Raw genomic sequence first — 16369 nt, forward strand, 5'->3', positions numbered from 1 at the left:
TGGAGATGATAAAAATCTCCACAGATGTGTGAAGCTCTCAAAGCACTTCTCTGTAATTCTGCATTTGAGATTATTCCTTAACATTATTTATTTATTTTACAACCAGCCTACACTGATATAAAAACCTCTTCCATGGTACTTCAGTTCTGCAAGTTATTTCCTTATAGGTTAGGTTCTTTTGAAGACTCTTCTTCATGTATGCTCTGGTGGGAAAAATCACGTTCAGATTATGGATACTGCTGCAACCACTGGAGATGTTCTGTCAACGGCCAAGAACGGGTCTTAATAGTTTTGAGTGATACAGAGACAAGGACTTCCTAAAGGAGGGGGGATGGGTTGCTTCACCCTAAGTTTCAAACAAACTGTTCCCTAGTTGAAATTTTTAAAGCTCATCAATTTTTTTTTTTCATTCAGATTAATGGAAATATGAGAAATGAAAGTTTTCTCTAAATAACCCCATAGAGTATGTTCACCTGCTTTCTAAGCAGGCTGGTATTTTCTAATGCAGTATTTTTAATAATTATCTTAACCTTGTGTGTGTTTTGCGTGTGTGTGTTTCCATTTCCTCAACAAAATGACAATGTCTTTAGTGCAGGGTTCCCAGTCCCTGAAGTTATTCTCCACAAAGCCTGGATGTGAACACTGCACTGACTAGTACATCCAGTCTGTCTTCAGATTAAAGCTGGGCGTAGTGCTGGCTTTCCAAATACTCCAGTACTTTTAATACAGGTAATCTGAGGAGGAAACTAGTTGTGACTTTAAATCCTTAATTTAAAAATACTGACCCAAATAAAGAGGTGGAATTGTAAATAAAAAAAGGCAAATGAGCACGCTGAAGAGGTGTCTTCTTTTCTCCATTATCTATTCCCAGAGCTAAACAGGAAAAGGGATTAAAATTTTTAAAAAGGGGGATATTATACTTTCCTCCTTCCTTCCCTTAGTGCCCTGCAGTGTACTGCTTCCTAACTGTAAAATTAGGAAGTGCTCCTCTTCTGTTATTCAGACTACCATGAAAAGTGAAAGTGTTAGTCACTCAGTTGTGTCCGACTCTCTGTGACCCCATGCACTGCAGCCCGCTAGGCTCCTCTATCCACGGGATTCTCCAGGCAAGAATACTGGGGTGGGTTGCCATTCCCTTCTCCAGGGGGTCTTCCTGACCCAGGGATAGAATGGGGTCTCCTACATGGCAGGAAGATTCTTTACCGTTTGAGCCACCCAGTAGGCCTTAGACTACAGTGTGTGTGTGTATGTGTTAGTTGCTCAGTCGTGTCCGACTCCTTGCAACCCCAGAGACGGCAGCCCACCAGGCCCCTCTGCCCATGGGATTCTCCAGGTAAGAACACTGGAGTGGGTTGCCATTTCCTTCTCCAAAAGGAGCTATAGAAAGAAAGTAAAGTCGCTCAGTCATGTCCGACTCTTTGCAACCCCATGGACTGTATGTAGCCTACCAGGCTCCTCCATCCATGGAATTTTCCAGGCAATAGGTGATAAATCCTTTAACACAATAGTTATTAAGAGTAACTTAATTCAGGTTCATGAATCAGTGCTTGAGATTGAAGCCTATCTATGCTACTTCCTAGCTGTGTGATCTTACCCACTTACTAAACCTCTCTGTGCCTGGGCATCTTTATATATTAAATAACAGTAGCTACTCCATATATGTGTGTGTGCGTGCTAAGTCGCTTCAGTCATGTCCGACTCTTTGTGATCCCATGGACTATAGTCTGCCAGGCTCCTCTGTCCATGGGATTCTCCATGCAAGAATACTAGAGTGGGTTGCTATGCCTCCTCCAGGGGATCTTCCAGACCCAGGGATTGAACCTGTGTCTCTTATGTCTCCTGCATTGGCAGGCAGGTTCTTTAACACTAGCACCATCTGGGAAGCCCAGCTACTCCATAGTTACTGTAAATCATTCTAATCAGTACAACAGTGTCCAGCACCCAGTAACTACTCAATAAATGCCCAACCCCCATTAGTCTGTGATTCTGAGTGCTGAATGAGTTGCTTTGTCTCATCACTGATGCCTGATCTAAAGGGACATAAATACAGAGGGAACCATATTCTTCTTCCTCCTATCTCCTGCCCCTCTCCTCTCTCACTGGCTCCTCTGAGGAGGGTTAGCAAAGTGTTCCCTGCACATGTTCTGAAAATCTTCCCCACATCAGGCCGTCTCTCTTCTCCTCAATCCTGTTTTCATGTTGTCATCCACTCTTTGGCTGTCCAGAGGCTCTTTAAGTCTAGGGAGTTCTCAGCTGGCATGGTGGTAAAGAATCCACCTGACAAGCAGGAGATGCAGGTGACTTGGGTTTTGATCCCTGGGTCAGGAAGATCCTCTGGAGCAGGAAATGGCAACACACTCCAGTATTCTTGCCTGGAGAACCCCTTGGTCAGAGGAGCTAGGTGGGCTATAGTCCACTGGGTCACAAAGAACTGGACACAACTGAGCATGCATGCACACGAGAGCAGTTAAGTGTAAACTGGGGGCAAGGAGGAAGCCCACCTCATGGCCAGGTCTAAATGATATGCTCTGTATCCAACTCTGCCACGTATAAAGTGAATATTATGTATGAGCCCTGTCTCACTGCTGAGTGCACTTCTCAACTGCATCAGAGATTGAATGTGATTAACTCTTTTACATCCTTGAGACATGAAATGAGTTGGAGTCTCACCCTTTCCCCATTCTGCCTAGTTTTGTTATTGTTTTTAGTTTACACAGATGGTAGCTAGAGTAGTAAAAGACAGGTTATTTCCCTTTCATTCATCTATTCATTCATTCAACAAATATTTATTGAGCACCAACTATGGACCTGGCATTGTGTTAACTGCTAAAGTTAATGGAATGAAATTGACAAGACATGCCACCTGGTATTGTGGGTAAAAATCAAATGCTTAGATATATGTCTTCTTTCTTTACCTGCTGTCAGTTCTTCTGATCTACCTACAAACACTTACATCCTGCTCTGTGTTTCACCCAAGTACACTGGTAATATCTAAACCCTACAGCTGTTTCAAGCCTGGGTGTCAGCCATTTATTAATAAGATCACTGACAGCACAATGACATCAGCACCTTATAAGTTGTAGGCAAAAAGAAAGCAGGCAACATTCATAGTGCATTCATCTATCTAGTGATCACTGTGAAGGGCCCTCACAGACCCAATGGAGATCCACACCACTGATTGCTTCCATTTGTGCTGGGTGGGAGGCACAGATGCCTCTCATGATGGCGAAGGACACTTGGTCAAGGCTCAAATTAGACACTGAAATGCTGGCTCTGATGAAGAGCTAGTTAGAAGAATATCAAATTGCAAAGAAAAGACACCTGGCCAGAGCAATTCCTTTCAAATATCTGGCATCAGCAGAAACTAAGACCCACATGCTAAAACTGTAGCTCAGAGGCCATACATTTGGCAGATCAGAGGAACAGCATCTTGAAACACTTTAATAACTTGCATTTAGAGTGTGAGTTAATATTACTCTAGGGATTATACTGCACATCCTCTTATTTAAAATGTTATCTAATACTTGAAAAGAGGAAATATATGCCAATCTTAGCTTCATTAACTTTGTGAGTTGGTACAGAAGATTGGGTCATGTCTTTTAGAACTAAAGCTGCTAGAGTCCTGTGTGTATTTTTTAAGTGTGAGTCGATCATTATTTTCCTTGGGAATTATCAGAGTTAAGAGTGGCAAAAAATGAAATTAAATGAGGGCTAGCACTTTTCCTCATTCCCTCTTAAAGACACTAGTGAGATCAGCCATCCCTTGGGCTTACTTTTCTTACTTTGTTATCTGCAAGGGAAGCAATCTTTCCTACTAAATGCTAATTTCTAACACGAGAAAACTTTATCTGCTCACTTAATCCTTTATAATAACAGTACCTCATCAGTGCTTCATGTTTTCCATTTTATAAAGCACTTTACAATCTTCTCCCTCCTAGAACAAATCTACTTGGAGCAAAACCCAGATGGCAGGGGGAGTCATGTCCTCTGGTGAGTCCCCATAGATTCCTGGACATCACTGGTGTGCATACATGCTCAGTCCTGTATGACTCTTTGGGACCCTATGGACTGTAGCCCAGCAGGTTCCCCTGTCCATGGGATTTCCCAGGCAAGAGTACTGGAGTGGGTTGCCATTTCCTTCTCCAGGGGATGTTCCTGACCCAGGGACTGAACCCGTGTCTCCTGCATCTCCTGCAGTGGCAGGCAAATTCTTCACTACTGAGACACATGGGAAGCCCACTGTCAAGGAAGTCCCTATTCAATTTTAAAATGCGAGCAAATTATTAGATGAGTTTTTTTTAACTTAACTCATTTACCCATAATTTACTTAAAAGTTATTGATACCTTGTCTTCTGTTAGTGCTTCAGGATAGTTCAAAAAACAAGCTACTGGACAGAAATAGATTAACCCTTGCTGGGTCTTTGATCTGGAGTTATCTCCTAAAAATAACCTTTGAAAACAATCTCAATTTGTGATTAAGTATATTTACTAGTATAGGAATTTCCTGGCGGTCCAGTGGTTAGGATCCCATGATTCCACTGCAGGGGGCATGGGTTCAGTCCCTGGCAGGGGCATCACCTACCATCACTTAATAGCTGGACTTCAGATTTGACCTTAAGGGGTTTCCACGCCTGCTATTTTTCTACACTGTCTGCTGTGTGCATGGGCACACTGAAAGGTTCTTGACGGGGCACCTAAAGATCTAAATGGCTTCCCTTGCCTCCCAAGCTGGGAGTGTACAGCAAAGAACTCTTGAAACTCTACTGGGTAAGGAATAAAGCTAAAAATGAACAACTCAGTGCTTACTGCTGGTGTATGTCATACATCAATATCATGATGCACTGTACTTCAGTGTATTCGATTTTACAGAGGAGGATTTCAGTGAAAAGAACAGAGGCTGTTCATTTCAAATATCGCTTATTAACAGTTGCAGGAGCTACTGATTGCTTTCAGACTATGGGTAATGTTTTACACAAGAGGATCCTCAACAAGCCTTTTCAAATACAAGCAATTATAAGGAAAAGCTTCTGTTTTGGCCCAGTTAATTTTCTATCCTGAAGCCATGCTCTGAATATATTAATTTAGGATTAGAAAGGGGAAGAACGCTCTAAGGAACAAAGCCGAAGATTACACATTTCTAGCTGCAAATGCCCATAAATCTTTCTAGGGTTTTTACTCTATGTCCAGTCTCAAATAACTTTTTTCTATAGACATTTTAATAGTAGTTATTCTTGCCTTTCTAACAAGCCATGATTCCCTCAATCTTTCCAAATTCCTGTCATGTTTTTGAAGGGCTTATTCTGATTTTTTCTAAAACACTTATAACTGACTAGTCATTAGCCATTTCTTAAAATGTTGGTATGGTTCACATTACTTCATTTCCTAGCTTATGTGTTGGTGGTCTTCACTTTTTTACCTATCAAATGTATGGAGTAAACCCAAATGTAGGAGTGGAGAGTAAACTCCAACCCCCGCCCTGCCTCCCGCCACCACACACACACACACACACACACACACACACACTCTCAGGGACTAAAGAGCAGGGCTCTATCTTTGTCACTAACTAGCTGTGTAACCTTGAACAAGGTACTCAGCCTTGCTTTGATTCAGTTTTCTCATCTGCAAAATCAGGGTATGAATAGTATGCATGCCACGGAGTTGTTTTGAGATGTAGATGCGTTATTTAATGCAAAGCACTTGCATGGAGACTGGCATATAACATCAGTGACTGGCATACATGCACACACACACACCAGCTCCTGTCATTCAAATGTAAATCCTATTAGCATTTTATTAACAAGAATCAAATTTTAATTTTTCCTCTTATCTTTCCACAGTCAAATAATCATGAAATTACATACTGATGATCCTCATTCCTTTAGGAGCCAAAATTCATTCAATCAATGTATTTTATTATTGAAGTACTGAATTGTTTTTTGGACATTAATGTATAGTAATAATGTGTTAACTCTCAATTACTGACTGAAAAAATTGATTATTCATAACACTTCATTCCTGAATAAGCAAAAAAAGAGACCAGAGGGATTTGTGGTAAAAATTGCTTCATTTGCCAATAAGAGATAGTTATGGGATTTTAAAATTATTCTTTCTTTCCTACTTAAGGATCAAAGCATATTACCTCTCTGCGGTGTATAAAAAAAGATAAACACCAAAGAATACAGCTTGTAAAACTGCACTATGACAACCCACAGGGATAAATAAAGGCTTCAGAGATGATATCTGAATCCTATTAAAAGTTTATGTTAATCACTCGCATCACCATATTATATCCTCTGCTTTTATTTAAAAATAAAAGCCAAGACAATTTTAGCTGTAAAAGAGTTTGTAAAGTGTATGTTAAGTACTTTCTAAAGCAATGATCTGCTTCTTTTGAGTGTCAATTTAAACTTGTATATGTCACCCTTACCAGTAAAACAGTATCGTGTTTTCTAAAGCACATACAACACACAGAGGTACTCTAGCAGAAAAGTAATCTACCACTATTAGTCTCAATTTTTGTTGGAAAATTAAAAAATGATGTGAATCCCGTTTTTCAGTTTTAAGTTCATATGTAACATTAAAAACATATGGGTGCTTTTTCTCTTCACTGAAACTCTTTCAAGATCAAGCTGAACAACTGAGACAAATCTAGGCATAGCATGAATGAAGTATCATGAAGTTGGGCAGCCTAGCCCTGTGGTTGTCTTTGGAGTCATGAACCAGAAACACAGATACATGACTACAGGGTGTACTGTGGATTGATAAATGTTACAAACAAATTAAGGACTTCATAACCCTGTGACAAGCCAGTGAGACTTTGAGAGGAAGTGGAAAGGAGAGGCAGAGAGCTGTCTACTCAGGCTGAGAAACCACTAATGTTTCAGTGTTTAGAGCGTGCTGGAGCCCCATTTCTAAGTTTAAGCTCCACTTGGCTCTAGAAAAATGATTTATGATTTGGCATTTCTAGAATACTTCCTTTCTATGGCAGGCTTTATGAAAAGACTATTACTTACAGAAATTAAGGAACTTAATTTGTGAGTAAGAAATTTGTAAGAAATTTTCGATCAAAATCCAAATATTAATCTCCCTAGAAATACAGAGTAGGCAAAATATTGCTTAGCATATTTCAAACATTTATCAGTTCAGTTCAGAAGTTCAGTCTGAGAAAGAGTCGGACTCTTCGTGACTCCATGGACTGCAGCATGCCAGGCTTCCCTGTCCATTGCCAACCCTCAGAGCTTACTCAAACTCATGTTAATGATAAATTTATCCTTATAAAAATTCTCCCAAATTAGACAGCCAGGTTAGAGAGCCTTTTGCAGATAGAAAAATTGTGGCTTACTGTCTACATGCCTTGTGCAAACATAGGAACAAAAAAGGATCCTTTTTCATGTTGTACAGAACTTATAGGAGAGATTGCTAGGTCTTACCCCAAATCCACGCTCCTCTTTCCTTCAGTAACAGATCCCAGCTTAGACTCATTCACCATCCTTCCTTGTTAAGGGGTATGACCATGTGACTAAGTTCTACCCAATGCAAAGAACGTAGAATTGAAATGCTGAGTAGGACTTCCTGGAAGTCTTATTTTAAAGGAAAGAAATACATTTTTTCTTTGCCTTTTTCCTCCCTGCAGCCTTGAAAAGCTGATATAATGGCTGGATATTCAGTTGCTATTTGGTCAAAGGAGAGAAGCTAGGGATGTTGTAGCTATTGCTGAGTCACTAAGTGGTGTCTGACTCTCTGAAATCCAAAAAAGGGCCATGCCAAAGGATTGGCTGAGGGATGATGGAGAGAAAGAAATGAGCCTGGGTTCCTTTTGACATCCTGAGGCCATCACCATAGCTCTGGACCACCTCCCTCTGGCTTTCTCTTACATCTTTTTTGTTTTGTTCAGTTGCTAAGTCGTGTCTGACTCTTTGCTACCCCATAGACTGCAGCATGCCAGGCTTCCCTGTCCTTCACTATCTTCCTGAGTTTGCTCAAACTCATGTCCATTGAGTCGGTGATGCTATCTAACCATCTCAACCTTTACTTCCCTCTTCTCCTCTTGCCCTCCATCTTTCCCAGAATCAGGGTCTTTTCCAATGAGTTGGCTCTTCGCATCAGGTGGCCAAAGTATTAGAGCTTCAGCATCAGTCCTTTCAATGAATATTCAGGGTTGATTTCCTTTAAGATTGATTGGTTTGATCTACTTGCTGTCCAAGGGACTCTCAAGAGTCTTCTCCAGCACCACAGCTCAAAAGCATCAATTCTTTGGCACTCAGCTTTCTTTATGATGCAACTCTCACATCCACATTTGACTACTGGAAAAACCATAGCTTTGACTACACAGACCTTTCTCAGCAAAGCAATGACTCTGCTCTTATGTCAGAGAAAAAATGATGTTACTGTGTTTGAGCCACTGTAATTTTGATTATTTTGGGTATATGAAACTGAACCCAATCCTATTCCAAAAACAATCCTATCCAAATCAGCACAGAAAGCAGACCGTATTTCTACTGGGGAATGAAACTTAACAAAATAAGATAGAAATTTAAGGTTCTAATTGTAACAATCATATTACAATCATAGTTTCTCAAGTAAACTACATATTATATGAAAAGAGTTTCACTGTATGTGATAATAAATATTTAATAGATGTGAATGCTGAAGAAGGAAATAAAGTTTTTAAAAATTTCTATAATTCGTGTTTCCCAAAGGAATGTTATTTTGGAAAAATTAGTAAGAAGTGCACATAATAATGTTTATAGAAATACGACCCTAAATTTGGTGAACAAAGTTAAAAATATATAATCCTCTTTTCCTCAAAAGAGTTACTTTCTGAAAGAAAATGAGGCACAAAAGTAACATACAAAGCCACCCATTATTATGTAAACACTGCTTTGAGACAGAACACAAAGTGTTTTTATTGTGTTAAGATGGTCATGAATGTATTTTTGCTAATAAAATTGCAATTATGAATAGATGATATTGATAAGACATAATATGATATTATGATATTCTGTGGTTGAATCAGCTTTAGTTTCTCCCCCAACAAATTTTATGTTGTTCAGATGGAACATTTGCATAGGAAAGCATTTTACTTAGGAAAACACTGGAGGAGACGATCCATTCTATGTGGGAACAATGGCTTTATAACAGTGCTTGATCAGGAGGCATTAGGGACCTTGCCTTGAAAGCCATTATCAAATTTATCTAGAAAACTTTATGCTATATCATAAAATAACCAGCAACTGAAGAAATCCTTAACTGTTTACTATGCCAATTTGCCCCTGCCTTCAGGAGACAGCAATGAATATCAGATACTGAAGGATAAAAGAGGTGAAAGACACAGGCAATTCAAAGAAAATGATGCCAAAAACTCCATATTGCCAGAAAAATTTTAAACAAACTTGCATTCTACTTTGGAGTAACTTTTTCTTTTTCCTATTTCCAAGGAAATTTTAATTTCCTTTGATTCTCAACCAGCTCTGCTAATAGTGAAGATTTTCCTTATGTTGTCAAACGATCAATTCAAACTTGAAATCAACCACCAGTTCTTTTGCTCCTAAAGCAAGGTACCTTATGATATATAATTATATAAGCTCACCTGAAGGAGGTGAGTTACAGATTTATGTCATTCTTTTAACAATCAGTTACGGAATGAAATCCAACCATCTGTCTCAGTTGTCCTGTTCTGTTCAAATCTTCATAATTTTAAATAAAGAAGAGTAATGCTAATCAATAAGATTCATTTACCAATGACTACACTCCTGGAACACAGTATAGCTACTCGATAAATGACAGCTGTTGCTATAATGTCTCTCTTGAAACAAAATACTTTCATTTTATTCTCATCTTAACATTTCTTGTGTTAAGCTTCTAAATCCACAAAAATTATAACACTATACTATAAAAGGGAGGGTCCAACATGTAGCTCAGATAGTAAAGAATCTGCCTGCGATGCAGGAGACCCAGGTTCGACCTCTGGTTTGGGAAGATCCTCTGGAGAAGGGAATGGTAATTCCTCCAGTATTCTTGCCTGGAAAATCCTATGGACAGAGGAGCCTGGCAGGCCATAGTCTATGGGGTCTCAAAGAGTCAGACATAACTGAGCAACTAATAATAACACTATCTAGACCACTCCTTTTGTTTTATAAAATACTGACTTTAAATGTCCCTGAGAGATTAAAATTTTACTGATTTTCTCTGCCTTATCATACTCAAGAGAAGGAACAGAATCACTTGCCATAACAGAGGATTACTAAGAGACTGCTATTATTAACAGTAAATTCCTCTCCTAGAAAAGCTCTCAAAGTATGCTCTGAGAAAGACCATCACCGTCTGCATCAGGACCATGGAGGCTTGTAAACTGCAGATTCCTGGGTCCTGCTCAAGACTACTGAAGCAGAATCTTGCTGTGAGGCCTAAGAACCTGCATTTTTATGATAAGCACCATTGCCTTAAAATCAAATCCAAACTCCTTAAGCTAAAAACCTATTCCTCCTTATTATCCTCTTTTCAGAATAACTGGGAAACACTAAGTCTCCAAGCTGTGTTTCCTTCAAGATTAGAAAGCTGTCTTCCCGCTCTCTGCATTTGTAAGCCAGCTGCAGTTCAGCTCTGCTTCTTTGGTTTCCCTCTTTCTCACTTTTTTGACATCTATGTACAGTTTCCTCCCAAACTTTCTCAACCTCTCAATGACCAGCAAAACAGTGAATGTACATCAATGAGCAATGACTATATTGGAGGATTAGTTCATGGAATCTATACTCTACCCTGAGTTCCTGTATAGACACCTGTTCCATGGTAACTTAAAAAAAAAAAATGACAATTTTGGACATGTTTTAGTTTCCATGGGTAAATTCTGTTTCATGCACTGCATTTTGGGAATCTTCCCAACTCTTCTCAGTGAAATTCCGTTTCTGAATTAACTATGTAACAGTGAACATCAATTTTTCACCTAAGTACGAAAGCCATCCAAATTTGTGTCAGGCATGAATTCTAGGAATATGCTTACTCTGCTCTAAATTCTGGACACCGTTAAAGATCCAGAAGATACCAGGTTAGGCTGAGAGCACAGCATTCTCCCCAGAAGCAATCACTCCTTAATTCTCAACCAGCAGATGCAGGAAGCACTTAAGGGTGTACCATTAAGCCAGGCAGCTCTCCTCTCCTATGCTTGTGCCAGCACCCAGTCAGCACTTCATACCTGCCCAGCCAGTGTAAACAGTGCTATCCCGAGGGTCTGCTGACTTCAGGCCTCTCTCCATTTGCTGAAGAAGCTCTCGAATCTTATTGTTCAAGCGTTGTGAAAACTCAGGAGTCAGCTGTAGATAGTAAAGGGAAAACAAGTATCAAAAAATATATGCCACTTGGTGTCCTAGACTATAGACTGTTAGAAATAGGAGGGTGCTTCATTTCCTTTCAAGCTGCAGTTTTTTTGCCTGCGAGAACGGGACAATTACTTTATTCTTAAACAACAAGGATGAATTAACAAAATGTAAAAGTACTTCTGTATTTTCTTACTCAAGTGAGGAAATATTTTTGATGTAACTTAAATGTTTTACATAAAAATTTTAATCAAATATTAGATTGCCAGTGATAAACAGGATCACAGTAATTTCCATTTACTAGGAATCATCTATGATTTAAATCAATATTTCTTTTTATAATAAAAACCATTTTATTAAACTAAGCATAAAACAGAAGATATTTGCTGTTTTCAAGCAATTGGATTTTCAGTATTCAGATGCAATGTTAATTCCCTAAAGAAATACTAATTGCTTCTGTTGTTTAAAAAATGATGATTATTTATAAAAAAAAATCCATTTAGAAAAAAATGTATAAACATTAAAAAAAAAACTGTAGAAGTAGCATAAGAAAAGCTAAATAAATTCACAGATATTAGGAGCCTTCAGCAGAGTGGAAAGAACATTGGATCAAGACACAAAAACCCATGCCCAGCACAGTGCCTGGCAGGCTACGGGCCTCACAAATACTGCTCAATGAATGAGCCAGGCCACATCCTTGTCTGCTATTAGCTGAGTGACCATGCTCAACCTGTAACTTCTTTATGCTTCAGCTGCCTTGTAAAGTCAAGATAATAATACCTGACTACCAATGTCAAAGGTGCACTGAGGACCAAATGAGATCGTGGGTCTCATACCCTTCGCATTCAGGGATTTAAATGCTGACATTTTTACTATTTTAAGCAATCCAATGGTCTATAAAAATATTTTGGATATAGACTGAAAACACACTAAGACTGGGGTGTGGGGTTGGTGATATCCATATAAAGGACCATAGGTGAAGGGCAAATGGTGAGGGTTACCAAAAAGTTATGTTATTTGTTCTAATAACTGGAAAACATTTAGAAAGTTCTGGATACATTGAATCATGAAGTGTCTTAAAAGGTCAGTTTAATATATACCTCTATTTTTAGTAATCTGCTCTGATTCTCAGACTTGGATTTCACCAAGCAGTAAAATAGTGAAATAATGTTGGGGAACATTACAAAGGTACAAACATTCATCACATAAGGACGGTAAAAACATATGTAACAATGACCTGCAGGCATCATAACCTCATTTTTTTAAAAAAGGGCATTTTTAAAAAATGTAGGAAGGCAATAGGAAAAAAATGTAGGAAAGGCAGTATCAGAATTATTAGTGGTAATAAAAGACATTAAATTTTAGTGATAACTTAAGAGTACCTCTGATAAGGCAAATCAGATGATCAACCATATCTGGGTTATTTATTCTAAAGCATCACTATGATCCCTTATTTCACACTCTGAAGAAGAAACCACATTGTTCGGCAGACGCACTCCCATCATTTAACAATGTCTGCCAAGACGTTAAGATTTCAACAAGCCTTAAAAATACATTTAGTAAGATAAAATATACTTCAGTATTAATATAAAAGGCCTATAAATCTTAACTAGATAGAAGAGTGCATCTACATAAGAACATGTCATATTCTGTTCGTAGATCATGGATAATTTATCATCTTGCCTGACCTTACTGTAAGCGACCAAGAATAATGAGAATGCCTCAGCCTCAAGAAGGGACATTACCTTCTATTTGGCACATAATTGCATTTAATAAAAGCGACCTGCCTAAGAATATTGATTGCTTGTGGCAGACCAAAAAATTATTCAAATCTAGCAATAATATGAAGAGTTTCTAAAAGCTCTTTTTCAATAGATGCCAGAAAACAGAGCACTTTCTTATTGAAATATTCGCATTAACAAGTTAAGGAGGACAGATCTCCAGGGTCTGTTCCTTAGTGTTCAACATTAAACAATTTTAGAAGTGGGAGGAGGATTGTCCAAAAACCATGTGTCAGGCAATAAATTACACTATTATTTTGGGGCCAGAGTTCAAATTTATGAGTATTGTTATTTTTCTTTCTTAGATACAGACTTAAATTTGTAATTTACTTTAGCATTTAATTTATAAACATCCTAAACAGCGAGCTATGTTCCATTGAAGGGTTCTGTCATTAGGATCCAAACTCAACTGTTCCGTTTGCCAAGAAACATGAAGCTTCAGATCTTCCTCCAAAAAGACAAGACAAGAAAAGACAAGACAAGACAAATGGTTCAGCTTCAAGATCTGCAGAGCTAGTCAGAACACAGGTCCAAAAAGCCAAAAGGAAGCCATCTGGCTTCAAGGTAATGATTAGAAGCTTTGTTTCAGCAGTTAATTCTGGTCTTAAAAGAATCATATTGATTCCAGCTCCATATACACTTAGGCAGCCCTCTATCTTACAACTCTCTGCCATCTCTTTCATTCCTCCTACTTGCACTACTCAAGTTAAACTACAATGCTAAGGAAAGAATCAACAGAATTACTGAAAGTTCATTTGGCCGATATGGAATCTCCAAGGCCCTTCAATCACAAGCAAAATGCTTTTTGTATGGCTCATGAGCCTAGAAGAAATTAGCTGGTAAAATCTGAAAATGTGTGCACATTTAAAGAGATCACTCTTCCCACTTAAGATTTCTCGAGTAGGTGTATACCCTCTTAACAATTATGTTCACAGGCATGAGAAAACACAGGCCTCTGGAATCTCAAGCCCAGGTTCTCTTTGTAAGCTTACAGTGACTTGTGAGGTGCCCATCAGTTTAACTGACCACTTTCATGTATTCATTTATTTATTTATTTTCCAGTTGTGGGGTTGAGTGGAAATGGGACAAAGATTTCAGGCCTCTGTCCCAAACCTCTCTTAGCAGCTGCAGTTTAAAGATGTCTTCATTGCATTCTGGTTTACTCTCGTCCTCATCCTGCCGGTACTCCAGTTCAATCATAAAACAGTAACACTGCGCATGTGAAAAGCCAGCAGGATTTCTCACCTCTCTTAAAAAACAAACCAAAAATGATAAAAAAAAAAAAAAAAAGGCAAGATCACACAGTAAATTGCAGAGCTGCCAATTTTTATAATTTAAGTATCAATGACTGAAGTTATTTCAATGATCAATTTCTATTACAAATATTATCAACAACTTCTTATATAAGTTCAACATGTTAGAGCTCTATTTTCATATGTACTTTATATATTTAAAGTATTTTATATGTTTATACTGAAATTATGTATTTTTTAAAAAGGGATGGTCATCCCTTTCTTTCAGGCAAAATCGAACTTCTTTCCAAACACTGGGGTTTGGAGATAGGGATGGAGGCAGATATTTCCCAAACTCACCCTCCCAGCAGAATCAAAGTAGCCTTCAGCCAGAGATTTGTTATAATCAGCATAAGGATTCGGGAAGGCCCTTTGCGCCATGATGCCAGAAACGAGCCTGCAGAACAGGGGAAAAAGAGAATCTACGTTGAGATACGGGCCAAGGCCGCGTTGCGAAGGCGGAGGCCAGCGCCCGGGGAACACCTTCTTTCCAGTCCCTCGGCCACTGCGCGGTCCTGGCGGTTCGAGTGGACCCCTGGCCCCCAGCGGCCCAGCCGTCAGGGTGTGGCACCTCCGCAAAAGGGCTGCCAGGGCTCCCAACCCACCGCGACGAAGGGGTTCCGTTCTGCACCCCACGTTCGCACTCTTGGGATTTCAAGCAAGTGCCCGTGCAAGGTCCCAAAGCCCTGTACGGCCTCTCCACTCACCCCGCCGCCTCCGGACAAAAACTGAAGCGACGCTTTCACTGCCCACTTCCTGCCAGCTGGACCAATCAGAGCCTTCGCCAATCCGGAGGCCCGCCCCCTTCTCATTTTCAGTTTATTAAAGAGACAGAAGTGTTGTTTCTAAAGGGTGGGGCTAGTGATTTAATTCCCGGAGAGCTGGAGAGGGAACATATCTTAGAGTAACGTGCAACTGTGGGTAATGTTTCCTACCCTTATTCTCCTTTAAATTAAAAAAAGAAAATCAAGTAAACTAATTCAAGTCCAGATGATTCGCAAGAATTCTTTTTTTTTTTCTTTTTTTTTTTTTAATTTAGAGAAGAAAACTGAGTTCTGAACACATTCATAGTCCTACTGCTAGGACTGAAGGACTGAATAAAATTGAGGAGGATTATGTCTCTCCAGAGATTTGCCAAGCTTTTTTTTTTTTCTTAAACAAACAAAAAATGTAATAAAACACCATCATCACTCTTAATGACAAAGATCTTTGGAGATAATTTATAATAATTTAACCTCAAAGGCACTCAGTCAATGTGAGTGGCCAATGGCAAGGTGTCACATGGCAGCTGCTAAAACTTCAAGGAAAATAACATGAAAGCACAAATCACAACTCTTAAGAACTTTAATCTGCTCCTTTAGTTTAAATTAGACCATAATACTGTATACCCAAGCCCTTTAAAAAGATAACAATGTCTGATAGAGCAAGACATAACATTCAATTCATAACATTCAATTTCAATGTTTAACAGTCTCTAGTATTTGAAAAATTTTGCTTTCATTTAAATTTAAATCCCACCTGGTACACATTAGGTCTATTCTGTTGCTCAGAGAATTTTAAATTTCAGTTAAATGATCAAAAATAGTCATTTTCTCTTCTCTTTCCTTCCTTATGTTTCAATGAAGTTCCCTAGCCCCAAACCTCTTATGGAAGCTCAATCCCCAGCGCACCCCCACCTTGGCCTAAGCTTGTTCCTCTGTGGCTGTCATCCCAAAGTCTCCTTCTGCCCTTGCTCTGGCTCAGTTTGTTCTTTTGAACCACTGCCCTACTAGGACACTTGTTAGCTCCTTCATCAAATTCATGAAAATTTAGTAGAAGCCCTCAGTGAATCTTAAATTGGAACTATTCTTATTATAATAGATGAATATGTGGAGGAGCAACTCGTAAGAGGAAAGAAATGGAATGAGAGCCATTTTCAGTTGTTTTTCTTTAATTATTTAAGGCTTACTATCAGTTTATCCTATTCACAGTCTTTGAGCGATTA

At 38.9% G+C, this 16369-nt stretch overlaps 1 protein-coding gene across 4 annotated transcripts in view; it reads right to left on the reverse strand.

The window, feature by feature from the left end:
- The window catches only part of LANCL1 (LanC like glutathione S-transferase 1), a 47655-nt gene extending 32441 nt beyond the window's left edge, over positions 1-15214 (reverse strand). Inside the window, exons 1-3 of one of the 4 annotated variants that reach the window (XM_055573354.1) lie at positions 15093-15214; positions 14686-14782; positions 11192-11309 (exon numbers count right to left, since the gene is read on the reverse strand). In XM_055573354.1, coding sequence (XP_055429329.1) covers positions 11192-11309; positions 14686-14766 — 199 coding nt within the window. In that variant the 5' untranslated portion in view covers positions 14767-14782; positions 15093-15214. The other 3 variants (XM_055573353.1, XM_055573356.1, XM_055573355.1) reach the window with 3 other exon arrangements.
- Positions 15215-16369: the final 1155 nt, after the last annotated feature.

Source organism: Bubalus kerabau, chromosome 3 (assembly GCF_029407905.1).
Source record: "Bubalus kerabau isolate K-KA32 ecotype Philippines breed swamp buffalo chromosome 3, PCC_UOA_SB_1v2, whole genome shotgun sequence".
NCBI lineage: Eukaryota > Metazoa > Chordata > Mammalia > Artiodactyla > Bovidae > Bubalus > Bubalus kerabau.